At 44.6% G+C, this 23143-nt stretch overlaps 9 protein-coding genes across 9 annotated transcripts; 1 reads left to right on the top strand and 8 right to left on the bottom strand.

The window, feature by feature from the left end:
* Positions 1–231: 231 nt before the first annotated feature.
* On the bottom strand, positions 232–1748 carry J4E78_002216 (uncharacterized protein; the record flags this gene model as incomplete). The annotated part of the gene is made up of 2 exons (XM_049362864.1): positions 232–1390; positions 1447–1748. 2 exons carry the CDS (start codon positions 1746–1748, stop codon positions 232–234), a joined length of 1461 nt encoding a protein of 486 aa, XP_049225456.1.
* Positions 1749–2402: 654 nt separating this feature from the next.
* Positions 2403–3716, bottom strand: J4E78_002215 (uncharacterized protein; the record flags this gene model as incomplete). Its single annotated transcript, XM_049362863.1, has 4 exons — positions 2403–3266; positions 3323–3540; positions 3591–3636; positions 3696–3716. 4 exons carry the CDS (start codon positions 3714–3716, stop codon positions 2403–2405), a joined length of 1149 nt encoding a protein of 382 aa, XP_049225455.1.
* Positions 3717–5798: 2082 nt separating this feature from the next.
* J4E78_002214 (uncharacterized protein) lies at positions 5799–7223 on the top strand (the record flags this gene model as incomplete). The annotated part of the gene is made up of 1 exon (XM_049362862.1): positions 5799–7223. One exon carries the CDS (start codon positions 5799–5801, stop codon positions 7221–7223), a length of 1425 nt encoding a protein of 474 aa, XP_049225454.1.
* A 315-nt stretch (positions 7224–7538) lies between these two features.
* J4E78_002213 (uncharacterized protein) lies at positions 7539–8477 on the bottom strand (the record flags this gene model as incomplete). The annotated part of the gene is made up of 1 exon (XM_049362861.1): positions 7539–8477. One exon carries the CDS (start codon positions 8475–8477, stop codon positions 7539–7541), a length of 939 nt encoding a protein of 312 aa, XP_049225453.1.
* Positions 8478–9032: 555 nt separating this feature from the next.
* On the bottom strand, positions 9033–9712 carry J4E78_002212 (uncharacterized protein; the record flags this gene model as incomplete). Its single annotated transcript, XM_049362860.1, has 3 exons — positions 9033–9233; positions 9283–9639; positions 9710–9712. 3 exons carry the CDS (start codon positions 9710–9712, stop codon positions 9033–9035), a joined length of 561 nt encoding a protein of 186 aa, XP_049225452.1.
* A 297-nt stretch (positions 9713–10009) lies between these two features.
* Positions 10010–10836, bottom strand: J4E78_002211 (uncharacterized protein; the record flags this gene model as incomplete). Its single annotated transcript, XM_049362859.1, has 2 exons — positions 10010–10755; positions 10809–10836. The coding sequence occupies 2 exons, from the start codon at positions 10834–10836 to the stop codon at positions 10010–10012; spliced, it is 774 nt and encodes a 257-aa protein (XP_049225451.1).
* A 588-nt stretch (positions 10837–11424) lies between these two features.
* Positions 11425–12274, bottom strand: J4E78_002210 (uncharacterized protein; the record flags this gene model as incomplete). Its single annotated transcript, XM_049362858.1, has 3 exons — positions 11425–11607; positions 11659–12020; positions 12067–12274. 3 exons carry the CDS (start codon positions 12272–12274, stop codon positions 11425–11427), a joined length of 753 nt encoding a protein of 250 aa, XP_049225450.1.
* A 445-nt stretch (positions 12275–12719) lies between these two features.
* Positions 12720–13880, bottom strand: J4E78_002209 (uncharacterized protein; the record flags this gene model as incomplete). Its single annotated transcript, XM_049362857.1, has 4 exons — positions 12720–12905; positions 12959–13362; positions 13465–13578; positions 13739–13880. 4 exons carry the CDS (start codon positions 13878–13880, stop codon positions 12720–12722), a joined length of 846 nt encoding a protein of 281 aa, XP_049225449.1.
* A 621-nt stretch (positions 13881–14501) lies between these two features.
* Positions 14502–15150, bottom strand: J4E78_002208 (uncharacterized protein; the record flags this gene model as incomplete). Its single annotated transcript, XM_049362856.1, has 2 exons — positions 14502–14988; positions 15041–15150. The coding sequence occupies 2 exons, from the start codon at positions 15148–15150 to the stop codon at positions 14502–14504; spliced, it is 597 nt and encodes a 198-aa protein (XP_049225448.1).
* Positions 15151–23143: the final 7993 nt, after the last annotated feature.

Raw genomic sequence — 23143 nt, 5'->3', positions numbered from 1 at the left:
TCAACATGAGAGCGAATGCGATATCCAGCCGGTCCCTTGGTAAATTGCATTAGCGTAGGGGACGAGGGCAAAGGCTAGTAATGAGGAGATACTCGGGCACTACTTGCTCGGGTTTATCAGTACATAATACATGAATCGCAGAACATGGATTACTCTATGCATGTAGCGTTCTGTGATACGCCGTTGAGGCTATACTATCATTATGCATAAACTCAAATCCTCTACCAAAACTCATGCTTTTGACTCTCTAACCCCACCTTCTTCAATACACTTCTCACTGCCATCGCCGTCTCTCAACGGACTCTCGTGCCCCTCTTCTGCAGCAACTTCCGCTAATACCTTCTCATTAGCATCAACGCCCACTTCTTCATCTTTCGCCACATTTCTCCCATGCATTTCTTTATCCGCCGTCTTGCCATCAGCACTATCCTTGTCCTTCTTGATCATGCTCCAGCCACCCCTCCACCCAACCCACCTCTCTTCCCATGGACCCCTAGCAATGATGACAAGAAGCGCTGCGGAGATAAAACCTACGCTAGCACTCCCGCTCCCAATCCAACCCGCAGCAGCATAAATATGGTTCCCGGCCGCCGTACCGATGAGTTGACCGCAAAACGTAGCAACCATGAAAGCAGTGTTCACTCCGTTGCGCCGCTTAGGCTCGACTGAGTAGATGCTAGAACGATTCGCGATCTGCGCAGTCTGGTTGCCGAGATCCATCAATAGGGCTTGAAGGACGGGACCTGCGACCGTAAAGGTTCCAGTATAGGTGCCGAGACATATACCAATGAGAGAGCATGTGAGGCCAAAAAGCACGGAGAAATGTGGTACGAAGCGGTCGGTAACTGTACGTGCGTAGATGGGGGAGATGAGCATGCCCGCTATTCCTATCAAACCGAAAAGACCGATTGTCAGGGAAGAATAGTTGTAGGGATCGCCGGCGAGGAGGAACGTCAGCGTTGTCCAGAACGATGTAAAAGGCGCTGAGCAGAAGAGACCTGCTAGACATGCTTGGACGAGGACGGGGTGGCGGAACAGCATCTTGACAATGTCGAGTAGGATTCGAAAGTAATTCATGCCGGGGTTGGTCGCTGGGTAATCTGGCATGAAGAGCCAGAGGAGAACGAAAATGATGTACTGGAGGGCAAATGCCATCCAGTATACTGCGCGCCAGGTAACAAAGTTCGATATCGTTCCGGAAAGGACGCGGGCAACGAGCACGCCGAGCATGAGGCCGGAGACAACGATGGACAGGGCTGCTGCGCGACGTGACGGAGGAGCTAGATCCCCCACAAGTGGGAGCATGAGTTGTGGGGTTACTGTTGTCACCGCTACGATGAAGGATATGGCTGTGAAAGTTCCGAGGTCGGACGTCAGACATAGTCCTAGCCTGTCCTATCGTCAGTAATCTCCTTTCAGCATGCCTCGGATTTCGACGTGACATACCACAATGTCGCAGTGAACCCTACCAAGCCACATACGAACGGCCGTCGAGGTAACAAGTCCCCCAACGGGCACAGAAAGAGTAGTCCAGCGGCATAGCCAGCTTGCATCACAGTAGGAATCTGTGCGACTTGCTCATAGCGCACGCCGAAGTCTGCAGCTAGTAGATTGAGGATGGGGTGGTTGTAGTAAAGGTTTGCGACTGTAAAGCCCGCGGCAAAGGCGAATAGAACGTTCACTGGGATGATGGTAATCAGCTGGAATCCTGCATGGTGTTCATCGAGGAGAGCTCTGAGGAGCTGCATCGTGAGGTTGGCTTTGTTCAAACCGAACTATGACATGAAATTTCGCATAAAGACGTACTGCTCATAGAGAATTGCGGTGGTTTATCCGGATCCCAGCGACAGTTCGGCGGCGTCCACGTCAAGATTGTGTAAATTCTTCTCCATATTGACTGCTTCTCTTCTTCCTGCTCTATTATGCCTGTATTCCGCTCTATTCCTTTTCGTGGTGGACGACCCGTTGGTGATGAGGCTGCTGTCTGCACTGCACTTTCGTCGGTGGCTGGTACCATATCTCGGCCCCCGCCATCTTTTAAGTCGACCGTTGACATAATTCGACTTACGTCACACACATAATGTACTTCAAATAAGCTATCCAACAAGGAATGACGGTACAAACAGTAGCGGCGCGAAGCGTGGTACAGAAATAAGAATGTAGAAGTAAAGCAGATGAGATGCAGAAGAATCGAGGTACTGAGAATCGATGACGGGATCCTTCCTATTTCGACCAAGTTTGGCAAAGATCCATAATTGAGGAGCCGAGAACAGTTTTGAGCGAGGCTGTTATCCCCGGTATCACCGCCAATCAGATCTACCACGCTATCTGGATGTAGGGCATGACTACGGTTTTGCGACTTGAGAATATTGTTGGTATTGCGTCGCATATGCATCTCCCGTCTAGACAATGTCAACAATCTTCTCGTCTTCATCGTCTTCGGCATTTTCCAATTCCATCAGCTTCCCGCTACCACCTGCACTAGCCATGTCTGGTATATCCTCCTCTTCGCCTTCTTCTTTACGCATGATGACCTGGACCACACGGTCACATGCTTCTTGGACTGATTCGTCATCGACATGCATGTGGCACTCTCTGACAATCGGGTAGACTTTGACGCGCCTCAGCACCTCTCTGCTTTCTTGCGTTGTACTCAGTAAAAGCAGCGTCTCAAGATGAGTCTTGATGATCTCGTGATCCTTCTCGCGCTCCTTGTCCGGCTCAAGGAGTTGTAGCTCATCCAGCATGCCCTCTGTGTCGTCATCTGCGTACTCTTCTGGGCCCATGAGGGGTAGGAGGATGTATGGAAGTAGGTTTGCACCGATAGATGGAGGTGGGAGATTCGGGTCTGGCGATAGATTCGATAGTAGCACGGGATGCGAAGGGACGTGGAAAGCGACGTTCTTAATCGCCGAAGCTACGCCAAGACGGCGGATGTGCGAGGCGTGGTCTGTGAAGACCTGGATCTTGGTGATGGGGATTACGTTATCGTCGTGCTCTTGCGGTGTGGTGAGGTATTCGCGACCCTTGGGAAACTTGGCTAGATCGGCGAAGAAGTACGAAAGGTAGTCGAAATCTGCGTTCTTGTTATACGCGCCCTCTGCGCCCTTGACGAAGCAGTCCATGAGCTGATCCATAGCCCACGTTGACTTGGACAGTTCTTTTGGTATGTCGCGCTTCAACTCTAAGACGCGCTGTAGCGAGTCGTCCTTTGCCATGTTGGCGAGGAGCATTGCGATCTCGTTGGCGTTGGGCTCTTTTGAGTTCTGCAGCAAGTCAGCCCTTGACAGTCCTTGGCTGTATACAGGGGGAACTGACATACGGTTATCCGCGACAAGAGCGTTTCGAGGAAGTCATCGTCCTTTGCCAGCGCCTTCTGGACCTCGGCGTCGGCGGAGACATTGATGAGGATGGTCAGGGCGTTCTTCGCTATGGGCGCATAGTCCTTGACGAGTAGCTTCAGGTCCCTAATAGGCTCTAGTTGGTTGCGCTTCCATAGGCAGACGTTCGCCTGTGAGTATCCGACAAGGTGGTCGGCCGCTGCATAGTGTGAGCTGTGTTCGGTGGTGGGGTGGAGGGGCTCGTCTGACCAGTCTGCCTGATCTGCGTGTTGCCGTGGTGCAGGAATTCCACAAGCTGGAAGCGAAGTATTAGCTGACGATGAACACCAAAGTCTCGAGTACTTGGCTTCCTACCTCTTCTAATTCTGACGGCATCGTGGCTATGGCTGGCTTCGCGTGACTGTCGTGCGCCATGACGAAGGCCCAACTTTTTCTCGGCTGCACATCTCGCTTATCGATAAGCCTAGCGCGCGTCCCGCATCTTCGCTGCGCGTTGTCGCGAGCTGCATGCCCGGCCACTGCAGCGACGTGATACCCGCTGATTGCTTCATCTAATGCATATTGCCCTGCCTATTCTTAACAAGAATGACCTGACCCCGCCATCGTCTTTCGACCACCAAGCCCTTGGACGCTTACCACCACAGCTGGGCAGCCACAGCTCCGTTGGAAGCTCGGCCTTAGTTCGGGTAACTCAGCACATTACCCAGCGACCAAGTCTTGTAGTCAGGCCATCTTGCACAGTTTGCGTCCTGGTAAATTGTGCGATAAGCTGCCAGTGCGATGCCTGAGCCAGAGTTGTCTTGGTGCTAGGGCGGCTGCGTGCACCGCGACTCTGCAGCGTGCGAGCCCTCTTACCGCCGAAAGCTTGGTGGCTTCAAGCCCCCTCCCCACTAAACGCTGTTACGCCAGAACAGACCTTCATCCGCCAGCGCTGCATGATCAAAGCCCGCGAAACTATGAAAATATATTCATTACTTCAATTCCGGCTACAAGAATAATGAAGAATCACGCCCTGACTTTCGTGCTGTCAAAGGGCAGGTACGACAACAGACATCCCTCCCACAGCATTCATGATGCACACCGAAAGTGGCATGTTGGCAAAGGTTTTGAGCGCTCGAAATAGATCGACGACTCGCAGCGGGCCGCCGGACTGGCCACTTGTCACATGCATATGCTACCCCGACGCAGGGCAGGCACATACCGTCTACCAATCATCGCCAGATGCAGGCATTCTCACATCTCAAGCTAGTGCGGCGGGGAGTGTAGCGAGTGAACAGCGTTGGCGCTTACAGCAACCAGCAGCCAACCACCCAAAATATAACCGCCGCTCATCAATTCTGAGTAGCGCCGAGCCTTACACACATCTTGATTGGGCCCATCTGACCACCACCTGGCTGAGAAGAGGGTTTTCCTGCATGGGAAGTCGTCTTTGTACCGCTATTGCCCTGGCTGCATGCCACGGCTCTTCCGATGGCTCGGAGTGCCTCGCAGAATGCTCGTCTTATAGTCGTTATCCCCAGATTACCCGAGACGTCGTACTCCCGGTGTTGCTGTTCTCAGTCTTTGTTCTCTTCTCTACACAGCCGGTATCTGTTGTTTGGTCCCGCCACTTATTTCGGGGTACCATTTATCAAAAGAGTAGGATAGCAAGCACTCATTATGGCTGGACCAGCATTCCAATTATTTCCTCCTCCTCGTGCTCCAAGACAGACGAGTCCCAGTCCGCGACCATCTCCTCACCCAAAGCCAGCCAGTCAAGAACCATTAGCAACAGAGAGTGCCGTAAGCGCCAAAACACCTGTTGATCTCCACGGACTTCTCATCCAAGTCAACTCTGTGCCAGTATCACCCTCCAACCCAATGGCGCCCCCGCCGGCCATCGCGGCCCCGCCAAGAGCACATATCCCCAGTCCACAGGCTACGACAACGCCAATGTCAAATACAACGAGTCGGCCATACTTTGAACCACCGCCTCAGCAAACTGCGTCCCCACAACTTGGACGGCAAGAAAGCTTTTACCGTGTACAAGAACGTCATGGCCATGATCAAATCGACGACCAGCAACGCACCGCCAGCCCAGATCCTGCTCGCGCGATTTCACCAGCTTTCTCCGAGGCTCAGACTCTGGTCCGAGCAAATAGCTCTGCTACAAGATGCATGTCACCGCAAGAAGAGATTCCGATGCGGTCAATGTTCCCAGTTTATGATCCCACAGTCCCTCTTGGACGTCAACCATATCAGCCAACCCAAGCGTCGCCCACACAGATACCTCGAACCCAGATCAGTCGTTCACCCTACTCTTCCGAGTCGTATATTCCTCACAACAACGTTCGCTCGAGCGGCTCGACAGCTCCTCCACCACCAAAGCCCTTCTTCACGCCATCCAACCTTCTTGACAATCTATGGCTAGCCACTAATGGACAAGAACAGCCCAGTGTGCAGATGTATACCCTGCGAATGCATCGAGCAACAGCCTCAAACCCGACAGTCACCTTTGGTACAACGCCATCGTTACCGTTCTACTCTGTAGCACAGTCAAACCTTGCAGGTAACCACGAAGTACCCAGCATCATGAACGAGCTGCTCATTCAACGACATCACCCCACCCAGCCGCGAGTCTTACCTATTGCTCATCTCGATCTTATCGCGCCTCCGTCACTAGACAATGGAGCGTTTAGCCCACAACAGCAAGAGGATACCACCCTTCTTACTAGCATATACCCAAAGCTGGCCGCTCTTCAGGCGCTTGATGCTGCTGCTAACTCTCCTGCTGCCTCGCGTATTGCGCTTTCAGACCCGGGCGCTCAGTCGCCCGCCGCACAGCGTCTGGCTGAAGATGTTCTAGCTGGTACTGCGCAACGTGAGTGCTGCGCTCTTGCCTGGACGAGGGACAACCCTCAACAACAAGCAAATCCTTGGGCGCAACATATGCCATCGGAGGGTTCATATCAGCTCCATCATCCAACATTGGGCACCTTCCCCATCTCCCTGGAAGGTGACTGTTCTGTCATCAATGCTCCTTCGACGAGACCCATCACGGCGTTTTACGGGCATAACATGCCCATGACACCACAAAGTACCGGACGCAAGCCAGCCTGCATCACTGTGCTAAACCCATACGTTCTCTCTCCAACGACCCCCCGGACAAACGCGTTCTCTCCGCTACCACCACCTCCGCGATTCGATGGCACGAGACCAGTATCTATGACACCTTCTGAGATGTCTGTTGGCCAACTTCCTACGACCACCGACGCTACTGCCGATGATGCCATGCTCGCACGTCTTGACTTCGCAAACGACGCTCTCATTCTCAACCTTGGTGCCCTGACACGTTTTGGCAATCCCTTCTTGGTTGATGTTCTTACATCAACGCTTCTGGCAGTCGCAGTAGCGGAAGCTACACGCGGCCGCAAAACACGCAATCGAAGCCAAGAAAACTTCGAGCCACCACCACCAAGCTTCACCCTGAACCACCAGAAGGAAGACACAGCAAAAGCCTTCAAAGACTCTTTTGTCGAGGGCTTCCAGGGCATCGGTGGGAAGTCGCGCCCGCCACTCTCGGGTAAAGGACTGAAGAAGTTTGCTTCTAGCCTGAAAAGTACAACAACTCGTAGCGATAGTGCGATGGGAAGTTTCGACAAGGACATTGAGTTGGGCGAGTGGTACGGACAAGACAAGCATACGAAAGCGAAAGCCACAAAATCGGAGAAGAAGGCGAAGAAAGCGAATGCTGATGACGAAAGCAAACTACCGCTGGTCGCACGTACAGTCATAACGGTGTTGACGTTTGCGTTCAAGGCCGTGGTGTTCATACTGAAGATAGCGTTCAAGATTGTTGCGGGTGTCGTCGTCATGATCACGCGGAATTTCAGCAAATTATAGGGCGACGGCAGAAGGGCGGGCTGTTTCTTACGACTGATGGGTTTTGGATCTTTTTCTTGCTGCATGATACCATTCTTACTACATTCGCTGGATACCATTTAGACCGCGCTGCACGCGTGGCGCATAGTACCTTAATTTCAAACGCACGATTATCACGCAATCTCGATTACTTGAGCTGGCCATCGAAAATCAAATGTGAAGTGGTGATCTGTTGACTATGGGTTTGATGGTGGTTCTGACATGTGGACCAAAGCCTGGTTGGACGAACTTAAGAAGAAACCAAGTCCAGAGCCAGCATCGTATCTACCAGCGCAGTTAGGCAGCACCGATCATCATGTACTCCTCGCTCTCCGCCTCGTCCATGAGATCGTCCAGGATGTTGTCAGCATTCCGGTGTATATAGCTCATGGGACCTTCACCACCCTTCAAGTGCAATACGCTTCCGGGCAACAGGTCTCTGGCCTTGTGAGCCATGGCGACGGGACAGTTCTGGTCGTCCTGACCATGCCACAAGGTAAGCGGTACTCCATTCTCTCCAACGTATAGATGTCCAAGCTCAAAGCCCCAGTCGCTGCCGCTCAATTTGGCTTCCCAGCTTGCGCCTTCGCTTCCCTGGTGGAACGATTCTCTAGTCATGGCTACGTAGATGGGCCAGTTGGTGGTGTCGTGGATAGCTTCTTGGTCGGCGGGGTGACGGCTCCGGATCTCCTTGGCAATGATGTCCTCGAGGACTTTCGGGTCGTCATCGCGACTTGGCTTACCGATGGTGCTCTCGAACAGCGTGGTGGTCAGCCCGTTGACCCACGGCGCTGCCCAGAGGACGATGCGCGAAGGCAGCAACATGCCAGCTGTGCCGAACTTGACTGGATAGAGACCGCTGACGATGCTGGCTCCCAGCAGACGGTCCCTCGACACCTCCTTGACGCAAGCCAGTGCATAGGGCGCGCCTCCCGATACGCCCAGTACGTAGAAGTTGTGGATCTTGAGGTGATCTGCCAGGGCGAGCACGTCGGTAGGCCAGTCGAGGATGCGACGATTGATCTGGAAGGTCGACTGGCCGCTGCCAGGACGGTCGGGCGCGATGATGCGGACGTTGTGTAGGGCGCAGGCCGAGTGCCATAGCTTGCCTTCGTAGCGCGAGGATTGGCAGCCATGCATGAAGACTATCGTCTTCTGTGGCATCGGGCTGCCGTAGATGGCGTAGGAGAGGGTGCGGCCATCTTTGAGCTTCATGCGCTCATTCTCCTGCTGCATCGTATGCGTTGGGATTCGTGTTTGGTCGCGAGGGTTGCTGAGTTGTTCGTTGCAGCTTCTACGGGGGATGGAGGGGCGCGCAAGGCCACATTGCCTTCGCCGCCTGGGGTAAGCGCGACCGGCAGCGCATGGTGAAGGTTGTTTGCCTTGAGGGATATACCAGCAGATCGACGATACGGGTGAGTTGTGCAGAGCGGGGGATACCACGGGGTGAGCTTTGTTTAGGCCTCGCTAAGCTGCACTACGGCTGTGACGGGCAAGGCCTCCGAACATCTCGCCTACTAGTCCTGACTTCACATGCGTCTCCAAACATATTACACCAACATCGTTTAGATCAGCGACTCTAACTACTGCGTGGACGTGCAATCCCATCAAGGATGGTGTCCAGGTCACCTGCGCCCTCGCAGCCGGATAGCCGCGCCTTTGCTTACATCCCCACTCACGCCACCCAGACGAAAACGAGTCAAGAAAGAAGCATTACAAGGCCACCAAGAACTCCATCCAACAATCCAAATACCCATTGCATCCCAGTTTCCTGAAGCGCCAATGCTGCTACTACTTCCTCTTCATGTAGAGGGGGCGAAGCAGAGCCTTGACAAAGCCGTCCTCCTTAGCCAGATCCAGAGGGAAGATGCGGCTCTTCAGCGTATATGCACGGAAGAGCTTGTAGTTCTTGAAGACAATGACATCGTAGCGCTCGGGGTTGTCTAGATGGTCCAGGATGTTGAAGATGTTGACATAGACGCGTGAAAGAGCCTACGAGGATACGTCAGCAGAGCTATGCGACCGGGAAAAAAAGTGTAACCTTTTTGCACTGTGTTATAGAAGGCGGCGTAGGCTCGATCTTGACATCACGACACAGCTTCTGCCAGTTTTCCAGTTTCGACTTGTCACGGCCGTAGTGTCGAGACACCTCGAACTCAACAACCTCCGCGCGACGACGCTTCGCTTCGTTCTTGGACCAACCTTGGTGGATCGAAAGCTTGCTGAGTTTCGCTATGAGATCGTCCTCGGGATCTGGGACAAATCCATTAAACTTCTCTTGCGAGAAGTAGTCACGAACTTCATCAGAGGAACCGTCGTCGCTTGGAGGAGGAGTGCTACGGTCGCTCGAGGAAGCAGAGGCAGTTGCTACAGCTTCAGATACAATAGAGACGCCTCCCTCTGTTCAATGTGAGCATATCGCTATTGCTTGTTTATGTACGCTACTCACTAGCGCGACTTCCGCGAACCATCTTGCAGGGTCAGTAGTGCACGGAACTGCGGCAGTCGCCAATAGTGCCCAGGTGGTTTCCGGAGTACGCGCTACACTAACCAAGAGCGACGTTGGGACTGTTGTGCACACCAAGAAAAGAAACGGCTGGAAAGTGTAAATACAATGTTTACGTGTCGCCAAGCGGCGGCTGACTCATACAAATAAGCAACTATCTTTTAGTCCCATTTTCCCGTTGCACGGATCTGGTGTTGTAACCCCTGATATTGCTTCTGTTTGCAAGTGCAATTACGGCCCACGCGGATTCCTCCGGCCTCGATCACAACTTCCTTAACAACGCCCTGATGAAGCCATCTTCCTTGGCCTTCTTCAGCGGAAACATATTGCCCGGCAATGTGGTGTACGCTCGGAACTTGGAGTAGCTTTTGAATCGGATCACCTCCACACCGATGTTACGATGGTCAATAAGGTTGATCAAATTCACCAGGACGTTCCGGCTGCCAAGCACCTCATCACGGTTAGCAGCAGACTTTGCATCGCTTGCAACTCTCCTTACCTGTCTACACTGTGTTATACTGTCTGGTGGATCGCTGATGTGCACCTCACGACATAGCCTCTGCCAGATCTCTAGCTTTGTTGTATTCGTTCCATATGCATAGCCGAATTCCTCCTCCTGGCATTCAGCCCAACGCCTCTGTTTCAGTCTGTTGCCCCAGCTGCGTTGTGCTGCTAGACGCTCGAAATTGCTCCTGATTCCGACCGTTGGATCGTGTACGAAATTGTCGAACTGCTGGAACCATGCGCCGCCCTGGTTTGGGGTGTCGGTATCAACATTATCGTCCGCGTCAGCATGGTTTGACGCCGCTAAGACTGCCTGCAAACTGGTCCACTGCTTTCTTCGGAGTTTATCACCCCAGTTGCGCTTTGAGGCGAGACGATCGAAGTTACTCCTGGTGCTGGCGCTTGTGTCGCATGCGAAGAGTGCAAACTTCAGGAACCACACGGCAGCCTGACTTGTATCCTGGGCAGTTGAACTGTTTGGGTTCGCAGCAGAGGCTGCGGTGTCTAAACAGGTCAGTTAGAGTGTGTAGCATAAGATTTCGACAAACTTTACTCACGGGCGCGGCCGGTATGATGACCGGACATGGCGGATAGTCTAGGAAGGTAAGTGAGGTTCTAGGGTGGTGGAAATAACCCAGGACTCCTTAAATCGATACGTGGGTGCATATGGGAAGCTGCAGCAAACCGAGATGAGCAGACAATCGGACCATTGAGGACGTGGAAGACCCGAGATCCCTGGCGCCACGTCGGCAACGAGCTGGAACATTCTGCCAGTATTCTCTACAGGCATAGTTGCATAGGCTCCAATGATGTGGGTGGTGGCTTTGGGGTTTGAACATCGAATGAGCCTCGATCGCATTGAGTGCCTGCTGCACGGTGGAGCAACTGTGCCGCATGTATGCATATGCATAGCAGGGAGAGAGAGTAAATAGAAGCCCTGGGTTAACGTGAAGAGCTACTGAATTCTACCTAGGAAGAAAGATCCCTGAACATTATCCGGCATAGCACAATCTTCCATAGGTAGATGAGACCCTTCAGAATACCGCTTGAAGTAACAAAGCCTCCGATCTCTCTTGTACGAAGTCAAGGGTAGATCAAACCATGATAAGACTTCAGCGTGACGAGCTAGGTACTCTCGCCTGGCCGCAGCGAATCATCTTGATGCCTGTGCCTTCAGAGTACTTCCTTGAGAAAGATGGGCAAGAATGTGTCTCCCTTCGCTTCGTCAAGGGGATATCTGCGACCATTTAAGGTGTATTTCCTGAACTCCTTGAAATCTTGGAAGACAAACACGTCAGAGCCTGTTCGCTGCGAGTCAAGGAGATCGTAGATGTTGACCAAAACCTCCGCAAGTACCTGAATACGTGTCAGTAACTGAGTGTCATGACAAAGAGGAGAGTAACATACTTCCATGCAGCCAGGAATACTATCTGGGATTATATCGAGGCTGCAAAGGCGACAGAAGTCTTGCCAACGAGCCAGGCTACCCAGGTCGCTGCCCATGTGGGCTTCCCAATCGGCATCGAAGATCTCAATCCTGGCCTCGCGGCGCTCTTCACGACTCCAGCGCATGTGTTTGCACAATCTCCAGAACTCATTGTTGAAACTTGCCGTATGGTCGGGGAAGAAGCCCTCAAACTGATACCAGATGTCGCTCGCACGAACGCCGCCACTGTCGCTTGGAGTGGGCGTAGCATTTGACACCGAAGTACCAGTAGCATCATCGGGGACAGCATTGGCATCTGCCTCATGGGAAGTTGACAGAGAATCTGGGATCTGTCAGTTTTGTTGTAAAGTCAAACACTGTCTACTCACCGAAAGCGCGCCAGATGTAGACCTCGCCGAAGCACTCATGCCAGTGGTCATTCCACGTCTCTTCTCCGCCGACCCAACCCATCATCTTGGCTAGAAGACAGAATTGGCGCTTGGTAGAATCGTGGGTATCGAGTATGAAGACGCTGTCCTGCGCCCAGTTGCGAAACAGCGACTTCTGGGCATCTGAAGCGATTACTTTCGAAGCCATGGTGAGTTGCTGTCGTAGTCACTTGCGCTGGCGGCTGCGGGGTGTGTCGTGACTTAGAGGAAGTCAAAGAGGTGGACCAAAAAGAAGGGCAAGATATCTACCAAAAGCGTACTAACAGAGTGCGTGAGCGGTGAAGATTGAGCGACACCTCAAGATCGGTGAACGGTGAAGGCACGTGATTGGCATGATAGAAATGCGAGAAGCTTCTACACACAACGTTTTGTCACTGCAGAACGAGATGAATTTTCAAAATTATTCCGATTGATTGGAGGAGAACGGTAGCCATGTGCAGAGTTTATGACGTTTGGTCGTCACTCCAACGAGAGGCTGCATACCATCGCGAGCACCATCTTGTTCCCAGAATCAGATGTACCATGAAATGCCTAGATGTGAGAAGCCACACGCATGTCTGATTACCCTTGGAAATCCAGATAGATCAATGCAACTACAACTTGGACAGCAAAGCGGCCATGCAGCCTTCACCAGCCTTAGCACATTGCCTCGGAAAGGTGCCCTTCTTGCGGACGCTTTGGCGAAGCTCGCGGATAGTCTTGTATGTGATGACCTTGATCTCGGGATTGCGCATGTGGTCGATAACGCTGTAAAGGTTGACTTTGAGAGGCCGAAGCGCCTATATATTGTCAGCGGCGTACTTTTGTGTGGGCTCATAGATGATGTGCTTACGTTCTTCGCCTGGGTAATAGTCAAAGGGATCTGCTTGACGCCCATCTCCTGACATAGGAACTGGTAGTATTCAAGCTTGTCAACGTCGTCCGCACCCCAGTAGAACTCAACCTCGCTAGTGAGCAGCTCGACTAGGTGCTGGCGTTTGATACGTCCCACCCAACCTTTGGTGCGAGCTAGACGTTCGAACTCTGACTGAAAGGACGCATCTGGGCGGTGCACGAAGTTGGTGTATTCACTCCACGCTGGTTTTTCGTCCAACTCTAGCGATGAAGCCTCTGACTCAGCATCGCTGTGTTCTGAAGCCGTGTCCGGGATCTCAACGCCCCCAGAGATCTCCTCCAGGGACTTGACCGTATCAAGAGATAGTACACTGTTTTGTAAGTCGGTGCTATCCGAGACTTCTGTGTTCGGTGGATGTTTTGGACTGGTGGAAAATCCTTCAGCTTCGTGTGACTGGTCGCTGTTGATCGACCTCACACTTTCGAAAGAATTCGCCGACGTACGTGAGATGACCGAGAAAGACGAGGTATCGGAACCAATAGAGAGACTTCGCATGCGGTCCGTGAGATCGATTCCACCAGCTTGAGCAGTCACGTTCTTGTGAACAGTCGTATCGGCTGTTGTTGACTTATCTGATGCCATGCATTAGTAATGGTTTCCTCGACACCGCCTTTCCAACTTCCTCGCATCATCAAAGACGCATCAAGCGGAGCGAGCTGAACTTACGACGAACTCCCCATGTGTATGTCTCATCAAAACACGCTTTCCAGTGATAACACCATTCGGTATCCCCGCCGGTCCATCCCTTTGCCTTTGCCAGGCGCGCGAACTCGGCTTTGGGTGAATTGTTGTCATCAACGAGATGATCGGTGTCCTTGGCCCATTCTTTTAGAAGCAGTTTCTGGGCTTCGGCGGTCATTTTGACAGAAGCAGAAGATAGCGCGCTGATACAGCTACCGTCCGCTCCTATCGCAATGGTCTTGAAGTGTCCACGGGTTGTTGGCGGAATGGTGGGGTTGGGCTTAAAAGTGAGTAAGAGACAACAGCGGGAAGGGGTGCGAAGCACTCGTCAAGTAGTTGGGGGAGGCAGCTGTGTGGGTAATGGAGGGGCTGCAGCGGACTCTCCCAGGGTTTCGCATACGCGCTCACACGTGGTTGCGAAGCTTGAGATCCGCATTCGGTTAGCGTTTGATGCCGGATTTCGGCCTATTCGCGCCAAGCAGGGCGTTTGCAAGGCACACTCATCATTGCATTCCAGTGAATGCTTTGACAGATCGCACAATACTAAAGACACATTGATATGGTAATTGCTCCTGCTGTAACATCATTGGTTACTAAGATGCCGAGCCCATCCAAGATGTCCGCCAGTGCTTACATGCCGAGATACATCCGAGCCACATCGCCTACATGCGTGTTCTGCCGCGCAATGCAGCGAACTTCCCAAGACGCGACTTCGAGCCTCAAATTGACTTCTTCATCGCCCGCTTATCATTTCGTATGCGCTCCTTCTCGTCCACTGTCGCGTTCTCCCCATCTCATTTTAGACGCTCGTCTGACAGGTGGCATCAGATACCTCTTGAGCCTTGCGTCGATTTGTAGCTGCTCGAGTCCGTCCGCGACTGTCGACAAGCGCAGCAGACTTCTCGGTGACAACTCTGGTAGCTGGAAGCTCGTAGGAATCGTCGCTGTCATTCGCGCTGCCGTCCGCACTGTCGTACACGGAACCCTCTAATTCTTCATCTGCTGTATCTTCCGCTTCCTCATCATCATCTTTCCCTTCAACCTCGATTTGTTTCTTGACCTCGCCAACCTTTTCAAACTCCTCGTAGGCTTCAAAGTCTGAATCGACACAATCCTTAGCTAGAGCCTTCATTGCTGCCTCTTTGCGAGCGCGGTCGAGTGTGATCTTGAGTGGTTTAATGGGAAAGCCCTTCGGTTGGCGCAGCTGGAGATCATTTCTACGGAGGCGAGCCTTGGGAGTACCGAGGTCCCAATCCGTCTTTAGGAGGATGGGCATTACGAGAGTGCTATTGATATTCTTAGCTTGGTCTGTCTGGTATCTTGTGAACACACGCTTACCCATTCGGCGCGGGTCCATCGGAGGGTACGGCAGGGTCTGAGAGCGCTGCGCCTGAGTCGATACGAGGCTCTTCATACGCCTTCTTTGGTGCTACTTTGACACGAGCCATGTTGAAAGATGCCGAGATGTTTAGGTAAAGTGGGAAGCTGATGTGCTGACGTGCGTTGCTGGGTATTGTCGCAACAGTGGAGTAGGAGCACAGAAGGGAACGAAAGGTAGAGCAGCCTAGCGAGCGGATACACAATTAATTTCACGTCACGCTAGCTGAGCTAAGACGTCCTAGATTGAGCGTTGTAGTCAAAGTGAAAGTGAACGTGGAAGTTGGCGCAGCCGTTTGGTACCAAAGTCATATTGAGCAGACTCGGGATAAGGAAACGAGGGTGACGCACGGTGCGACAATGCGGAGAATTTACCCAAGTAATGGAAACGGGAAGTGCATATGGTCAGTCTTTAAAATATTTGTTGAGTCCGTGGTGAGTTGGGAACGTGGCGCCCGTTACATGCACGACGCGGTGGTCGGGGAAAGCACCCTCAAACTGGGCTCTTAGCAAGAACAATTTCCACATCTTGCTGCGCGGACTGCGCTACTTTTCATGACATGAACGTATCCCCTATCGTCCTGGATGTGTCCGGTCGATCGCTGAAGTCGGGTTGAAGGGAAAACCGGTGGCCACATCCTCTGGTAGCGTTGACGAGTGATATAGCCGAGAAGAACCTAAGAATATCATCTGATCTATATTAGCTCAACGATCCTGAGTAGAAATGTATAGTTCACCATGGGTGCTCTGCACAATGACTAGTGACACTCCACATGGCTCTCGACCCCATGTGAAGCTCATCGGCCTTGCTGTTCCTCATGGGGCAAGGTAGTACCTCCATCTGCAAAACGTCATCGGACGTGTGATTTCAATAAGAGCAAGAGGATATGAATGGACTTTACTCGAGAATGCAGTTGCGCAGATGTGCAGCGCAAGCGCGTTGAGGCGCAACGCGTGAGACACGCGGATCATTTCCTCATTCGACATGGCTCCACTCGGCGCGGCGAATGAAGCAGCCATCACGCCGGCAATGGAGAATACACGATACAGTGTGTGATGTGCAACGAGATCCACGTTCTTAACGTAATTACCATAATTGTTCAGCAGTACCTAGTTTGAAGCTGATGGCTCCATGAACTCTAGACTGAGGGGCCATAACAAGACCATGCGTAACCACCAGGACCAGATATCGATGTTTTAGCTCTGCATATACTAATACCTCCCACCCTCCAAACGTTATCCATACCTAGCTATCTACCCTTACCCCTCGCCAGGTTTTCAGGAACGGATCACGGTACGGATACTGCTTCCACTCACGTTGCGCGAGTGTGAAGGCGTTCTGAGCGAACTTGTGGCCTGGTCTTGCTGCCTCGTAGCTGCGAGGCTACGCGTGCGAGCTGGGATCAAATACGTGGAAGCGATGTCTGGGACTGGTGATGTCATCGGTGTCGATGCCATAGTTCCGCCGATACCTGTTCGAGATGTTGGCCAAGCTGTGCTGAACGGCGCATTGCGGGTGATGGAACAGCTCATTGGCATAGTGGCAGCGAATGGGGTTTTCAGAGCTGACTTGCGTGGTGGACCCACAGATGGGACGACAGGCATGCTTGACGATGAAGCAGTGCTGTGTCGTCGTTCAGATTGAAGCGAGGGCTGCGTAGCATCGTTGTGTGAAGAGGCTGTTTGAGGATCTGGCGAGAAAAGAGCTGGCGAAGTTCGCTCGGCGAATACATTCGCTGACAATATTTGCGCAATGTGCGCGCTGGATGTCGAGCGTCTGCGATTCACTGGTGCCTTCAAGTAGCATCCTTCTATACCTTCCACTCGTTCCGTAATCAGTCATCAAGGTGGCGGTACAAAGTGCCTCTCATCTCAACACATGTAGTGCAAGATGCGTGTTCTGTTCTGCGCGCTTTTCCGCTATTAACACGCCTATTCGTAGGCGCGAGATGCAGAAGGGTAGAGATTAAGGTTTATTATTATCTACACATTGTTTCTTAGCGTTTGTACATGCGTACTTATTAGCAAGCACCTAGTACACCTTCTATACTATAGTCTAATAATACTCTAGTTAACACTTTTAATTAAGTAGATACGTAAACTCTTCTATACCTATAAAATTAGTAAGAAGTTTCTATATTATATTCTAGCTACTACCTATCTTATAGATAAAAGAACTACTACTTAGAATAGTATAATCTAGCGTAATAAAGCTAGTATAGAGTTATTTAGTAAGTAAGCTAACTCTACTAGTATACGCCTTCTTCTTATTAATTACTAAGTTCTTTTAGTGCTATTTGCGTTAATAATATATTAAACTAATATTATTAAATAGAACTACTAGTAAAAAACTATATAAGTTATAGCTTTTATCTTCTAATATATTAAATAAGAGAAGCTTTAGAATAGAATAAGTATTTAAGCGCTAGAATTTAGGTAAAGTAAGGCTTAGACTATAAAATATACCTTCTTAGTCTTATATAAAAAAATAAAGTAGTACTAATAGTGTATTTTATAGTAAATTATATAGAAAGTATAGCGTATATCTATACGTATAAAATACATCTTATTTATCTTTAGTCTAATAATACTAATAGAACCTAAAGTTACTTATAGAATAATTCTAAAATAGTATAATAATAAGCCTAAATATAGTATAAGTATACTATAATAAGATAGCTCTAAAGAATTTACTATATATCTACTTCTACACTTATAGCTAAGTCTACCTTTAGTATAATAGCTAGACTTAGTTAGATAGTGTAACTAGTAGGTTATAGTAATATAAATTATCTTATAGAGAGTAATAACTTAGCTTTTAAGTAAAATAGTTCTATGTAATAATATTAAAGACTTTCTTAATCTAATAACTAAAGAGATCTATTATAAAATAGTATTTTAGATTAATATCTTTAAAAGTGTTATATTTACTTATTATAGTGTAGAAGTATATAAATATATTCTTTTCTAGCATAAAAAAGAACTTAGATAAAGAAATTCTAGTACTATAATTTTAGTAGGTAAACTAGTAAAAGAGAAAGTTAAACCTAAAAGTAATTAATATAGAAAAGTTTTATATATATAAATAATATACTACTTAAAGAGATTAAAATACTAGCTAATTCTACTATTATCTCTAGTTCTAGTAATACTAACTTTTATTAGCTTACTTCTATAGGCGTAATTCTAACTATTATATTTATATTATATAAATACTTAACACTTTAGCTTCTTTTACTTAGTTCTAAAAATAAGCTTAAAGTTAGCTAGCTAAAGTTAGTAGTAGACAAAGTTAAAGTTTATAAGTAGAGAATAATTCTATCTTCTAGCGTTACGCACGTATTAGAATATTTCTATAGTATATTTATATACTATAAAGTAAGATATAGTTTCTAATAGCTTTAAATTATAGTTATTCTAAATTATCTATAGTCTCTAACTACTAAAGTAAATACCTAACTAGAGATTAATATAATTAGTTCTATTATAAGTATATAGCTAAATACAAGTTAACGTATCTAGAAAGTAAGTAATAGGTATTGTATAGAGAGTGTTACATAGGCTTAGATTACTATATACTAAACTTAAAATAAGTAACTTACGTAAGATATTTATAGCTATAAAGTAGTTTTTATTCTTCTTATTATATAGTAATCTAATATATAAGTTAGAGATTAAGTTAATAAAACTTATATTACTAGCGCGTGCGTAGATAAACAAAGAAACCTATACTCTTTATTTTAATATAGTTATATAAATCTACTTATTAGCTTTTTTTAAATCTCTACTCTTTATATTAAAGAGAATAAGCTATAAGTAGTTATTAGGTATATTACATCTTACCTACTTCTCTAACTTCTAGAATCTATTAGCGTACTTATAAATATATAGAAACTTATCTACTAATAGTGTACTATTAGCGCGCGTAAACTCTATAGAATAAATAACCTAGAGAATATACTTAAGCTTTATAAATAGAGTACTTTTAACTTTAGCGCTTTAGTTTTAGAGTATAAAAGTAAAGTTATTACCTATTATAGCTATAAGTAAGTTAGATATATAAGTAGAGCTTTGTTAAAGTTAATAGAAAGAGCGTAGCTATAGGCTGTTTAATATAAAAAGTAGAAGAAACTACTAGTTATTTCTATTATAGCTCTAGAGAGTCTATACTAAGCTTATTCTCTATCTAGGTACTTATCTTACTACGCGTTTATTATATAAATTATATATAATTACTAATTATTTTTTTTTAAGTTAAAAGTAGTAGTTTAGTATTATAATATTACTTCTTAAATAAGTAGATAGTGTCTAGTACTATAGAATAGATAGAAAATTTAGTTAATAACTAGAGTTTAGTAGTAACTTAAATAGTTATAATAACTATAAGTAAAGTCTTCTTAAAATACCTATAGGTAGTATAAAATTCTATCTTACTACTTTTATCTAGACTTTATCTCTAAAACTAAAACTATTAAAAATACTATTATAATAAACTTTATATTTATTAATAGTAATATTATCTCTATTATTTATAATAGCTCTAAGACTCTAGCGTAAAGCTAGTTAGATCTTTAGTATCTAATAGCTAATTTCTTATACGCGTTCTCTAAAATAGCTATACTTATAGTAGTCTAGTAGTACCTTTTTAGGTACACTAGTATATAGAGTAAGTTATAGGTAGTATATTATACTAACGTCTATAAGTAATACCTACTTAGAGACGTAGATAATATAAAGTAAGGTCTAAGTAATTAAAAGATTAATATAGAGGTATCTAGTACTTACGTAGATAAAGATAGCGTATATTAATTTTTTAGCTCTTCTTATTCTTACTATAAAGTAGTATATTAAGCTATAAGCTAGAGTCTAGTTAAGATTAGTTTATTACTAAAGAGATAGGTAGATAGCTAGTATTAGAATAGTAGAACTTAGTCTAATTTAATATTACTAGTAATTAGACTAGCAGCTAAATAACCTATATTAAATAAAACGTTTTATTTAGATATTTAGTTTACTTTTTACGTTTTTTACTTTCTTAGAAAACTCTACCTAGATACTATATAAGTAATACTTTAAAGGTTTCTAGCTTAGTAAAATAAACTATTTATAATATATACTCTATTTTCTCTTTTACTTAGTTTAAGCTAGTAAATATATTATAGCGTATAGACCTTTATAATTATAGAGTTATTACTAAAAGTAGGTTAAAGTAACTTATAAATAATGCCTAGAAAGCTTCTTAATAGATTTACTTCTCTTAGATAGATAGTTCTAGTTATAACTAGAATATTTATATATAATTAGTAAGTTACTACTAAAATACGCTATAGCTTATTACGTTATATAGTAAGCATCTATACCTAGATAGCTACTAACTCTAACTCTAATATATTACTTTATATTATAATACTTTTAACTCTATAACTAACTTACTAATAAACACACTTATTCTATACACATATAATATAATTTCTTATAACTAGACTATTTTTCTTATACTTAGTAATTTTATAAGCACTATCTATATAATTATTATTATAAAGAATACGTTCTAGGTAGTGTAAGTGCTTTTGCGTAAGATATACAACTTACTAATAGATATAATATATAAACTAGTAAGTAATAGAGTTACGTACACTATTTTATAACTAATATATTAACTTATCTAAAATAGCTATATAGTAGTTAAGAATAAACTTAGTTTTTCTATTATTAATGCTGCTTTAATAGCATTTGTAAATCTAATAGAATATCTATAGCTAATAAGTAATAAGCTTCTATTCTTAGTTCTTAGCCTAGGTATAGTCTATTACTAGAGTACTAAAGTACCTCTAGTTGCAGTAAAGAATAATGCAGAAAACCTAATATATTTAGAAGTAATTTTATAACTATAGAGCGCTTATAGACTAGCTAAAAGTTTTAAGATTAAAATATAATAAAGGCGTGTTAATAAGCTATCTCTAGACAAAAGGCCTAAGTATATTAAGGTAGATTTAAATAGCATAATAAGTAGTAAAGAAACTAGTTTAAATTATATAAAAAAGAATAATAGTAATAAAAAGAAGAATATTAATAAAGTAGATTAGAGTATAAAACTATAATTAGAGAATAGTAACGCTCTTATATTAAGTAAAGTAAAAGTTAGTGCTAGTTAAGCGCGTAGTGTTAATATAGCTATAGATATTAATAAGATAGATAATATAGTATTAAATAGTAGAAGTGTAGTAGGTAAGATAAATAGAAAGAATAATAAAATAGATCTAAGAGATAAATATAGAGTTATAGAGGCGCTAGTCTAGCTTAGATATTAGTAAGCTACTATTAGTAGATAGTAGTATAATAGATAGAGTAAGCTAAGACCTATTATAAATAGGCTCTTTAACTATAACTATTACTTATACTAGAAACTAAGTATTTATAAAATACTTACTAAATTTTATTATATAAAATAAGAATAGAAAATATAAGCTTAGTAGCTTAGCTCTAAGCCTCTTACTATTTATAATCTATCTAGATAATTATAAGTAGGTTATAAAAGCCTTACATCTTATATCTAGGTACTTATTCTATATATATATATATATATATATATATACTATTACTTATAACACTAAATTTATAAAATTAAATATACAAAACCTAAATAGAAGATAATATTATTATAGATTTATTACGCCTAGCTTCTAAGGTTAGTAGATAAACTATTATAGGCCTTACTACTAAAATATAAAATAAAACCTATACTATATTATAGATCTTTATATATCTAAATAACGCCTACTTTAAGTAATTAAAAGTAAGATACTATTCTAGGCTATATAAGCTACAGAATACTATAGTAAGAAAGTTAGTAATCTTTAAGATAATAACTAATAGTAATAACTACTATAGAATAGCTATAATAACATTAATAGAAACTTAAAGATATTAAGTAAATTATAGTAGTATTAATAGTACTCTTATAAATACTAATATCTAGAGAATCTCTTATATATGTAAACGTATTCTAGCTATTATAGTAAATTAGTAAAGTTAAGATATTTTTTAAAGAACTAAGTAGACGTAGCTATATATATAGGTTAAGAATTCTTAGTACTTATACTATATAACCTTATATAGAAGATTCTAGTTTATAAGATTATATCTATATATACCTAAGTAGATAATATAATCTTATAGCTTTTACTACTTTATAGTTAACTATTACTTTCTTTTACGTAAGTAACTTTAATATAGCTAAGAATAAACTCTATATATTTATACGTATACTACTTAGATAGTAAAGGTACCTAAGTAGTTAACCTTAGAACTCTTGCACTAACTACTTATTCTACGCGCTACTTCTATAAACCTTAGTACCTATTATTATACTTTCTACTTAAAACTATATTAGGTATATCTTATATAAGAAAAGATAATACTTATAATATAAATACTTATAAAAATATTTATTCTAAGTATAGTAAGCTCTTATATTATCTTTAAGAAGCTATTAGGCAGTATACTAAATAAAGCTTTCTAACTTCTAGAAAACAGCTATACGCTATAGTATATAAGAGTTAGTATAATATAGAATAGCTCTATAAGTAGGCTACTAATCTAGATACCTTATATAACGTAATATACTATCTAGATAGTTATCTTACCTCTTTAATAAAGTACTTCTTAAATCTAGGCTTTATACTATCTATAAAGATAGAGACTAAATTAATATAGCTATAACCTAAGAAGATATATATAGCTATAGTAAAGTTTCTTATAGATTAAAAGATTACTTTAGAATAGATAGTAGAGTAGACTAAAAATAATAAAAAGTTATACGCTAAGGTTAAAGTTTAGTATACCTAGGTACTATAGATAATTTCTTAGGTAGATAGATTACGTAAGTAGTATAGGTAAGCTAGTTTAAATATATCTATAGAACTACTAGATTTATCTTATACACTTTACCTTTATTCTTATAATATAATTAGCTTATATATTACTTATATAGGTACTTAGCTATATAACTAAAGCTTATAGTTTTATACTAAATAAGATAGACGCTAGAAAAGAGTATATATA

This window comes from Alternaria triticimaculans (assembly GCF_023758025.1).
Source record: "Alternaria triticimaculans strain BMP 0046 chromosome Unknown scaffold_2, whole genome shotgun sequence".
NCBI lineage: Eukaryota > Fungi > Ascomycota > Dothideomycetes > Pleosporales > Pleosporaceae > Alternaria > Alternaria triticimaculans.
Note: the sequence above shows the minus strand (reverse complement) of the source record. Positions and strands in the feature narration are given on the sequence as shown.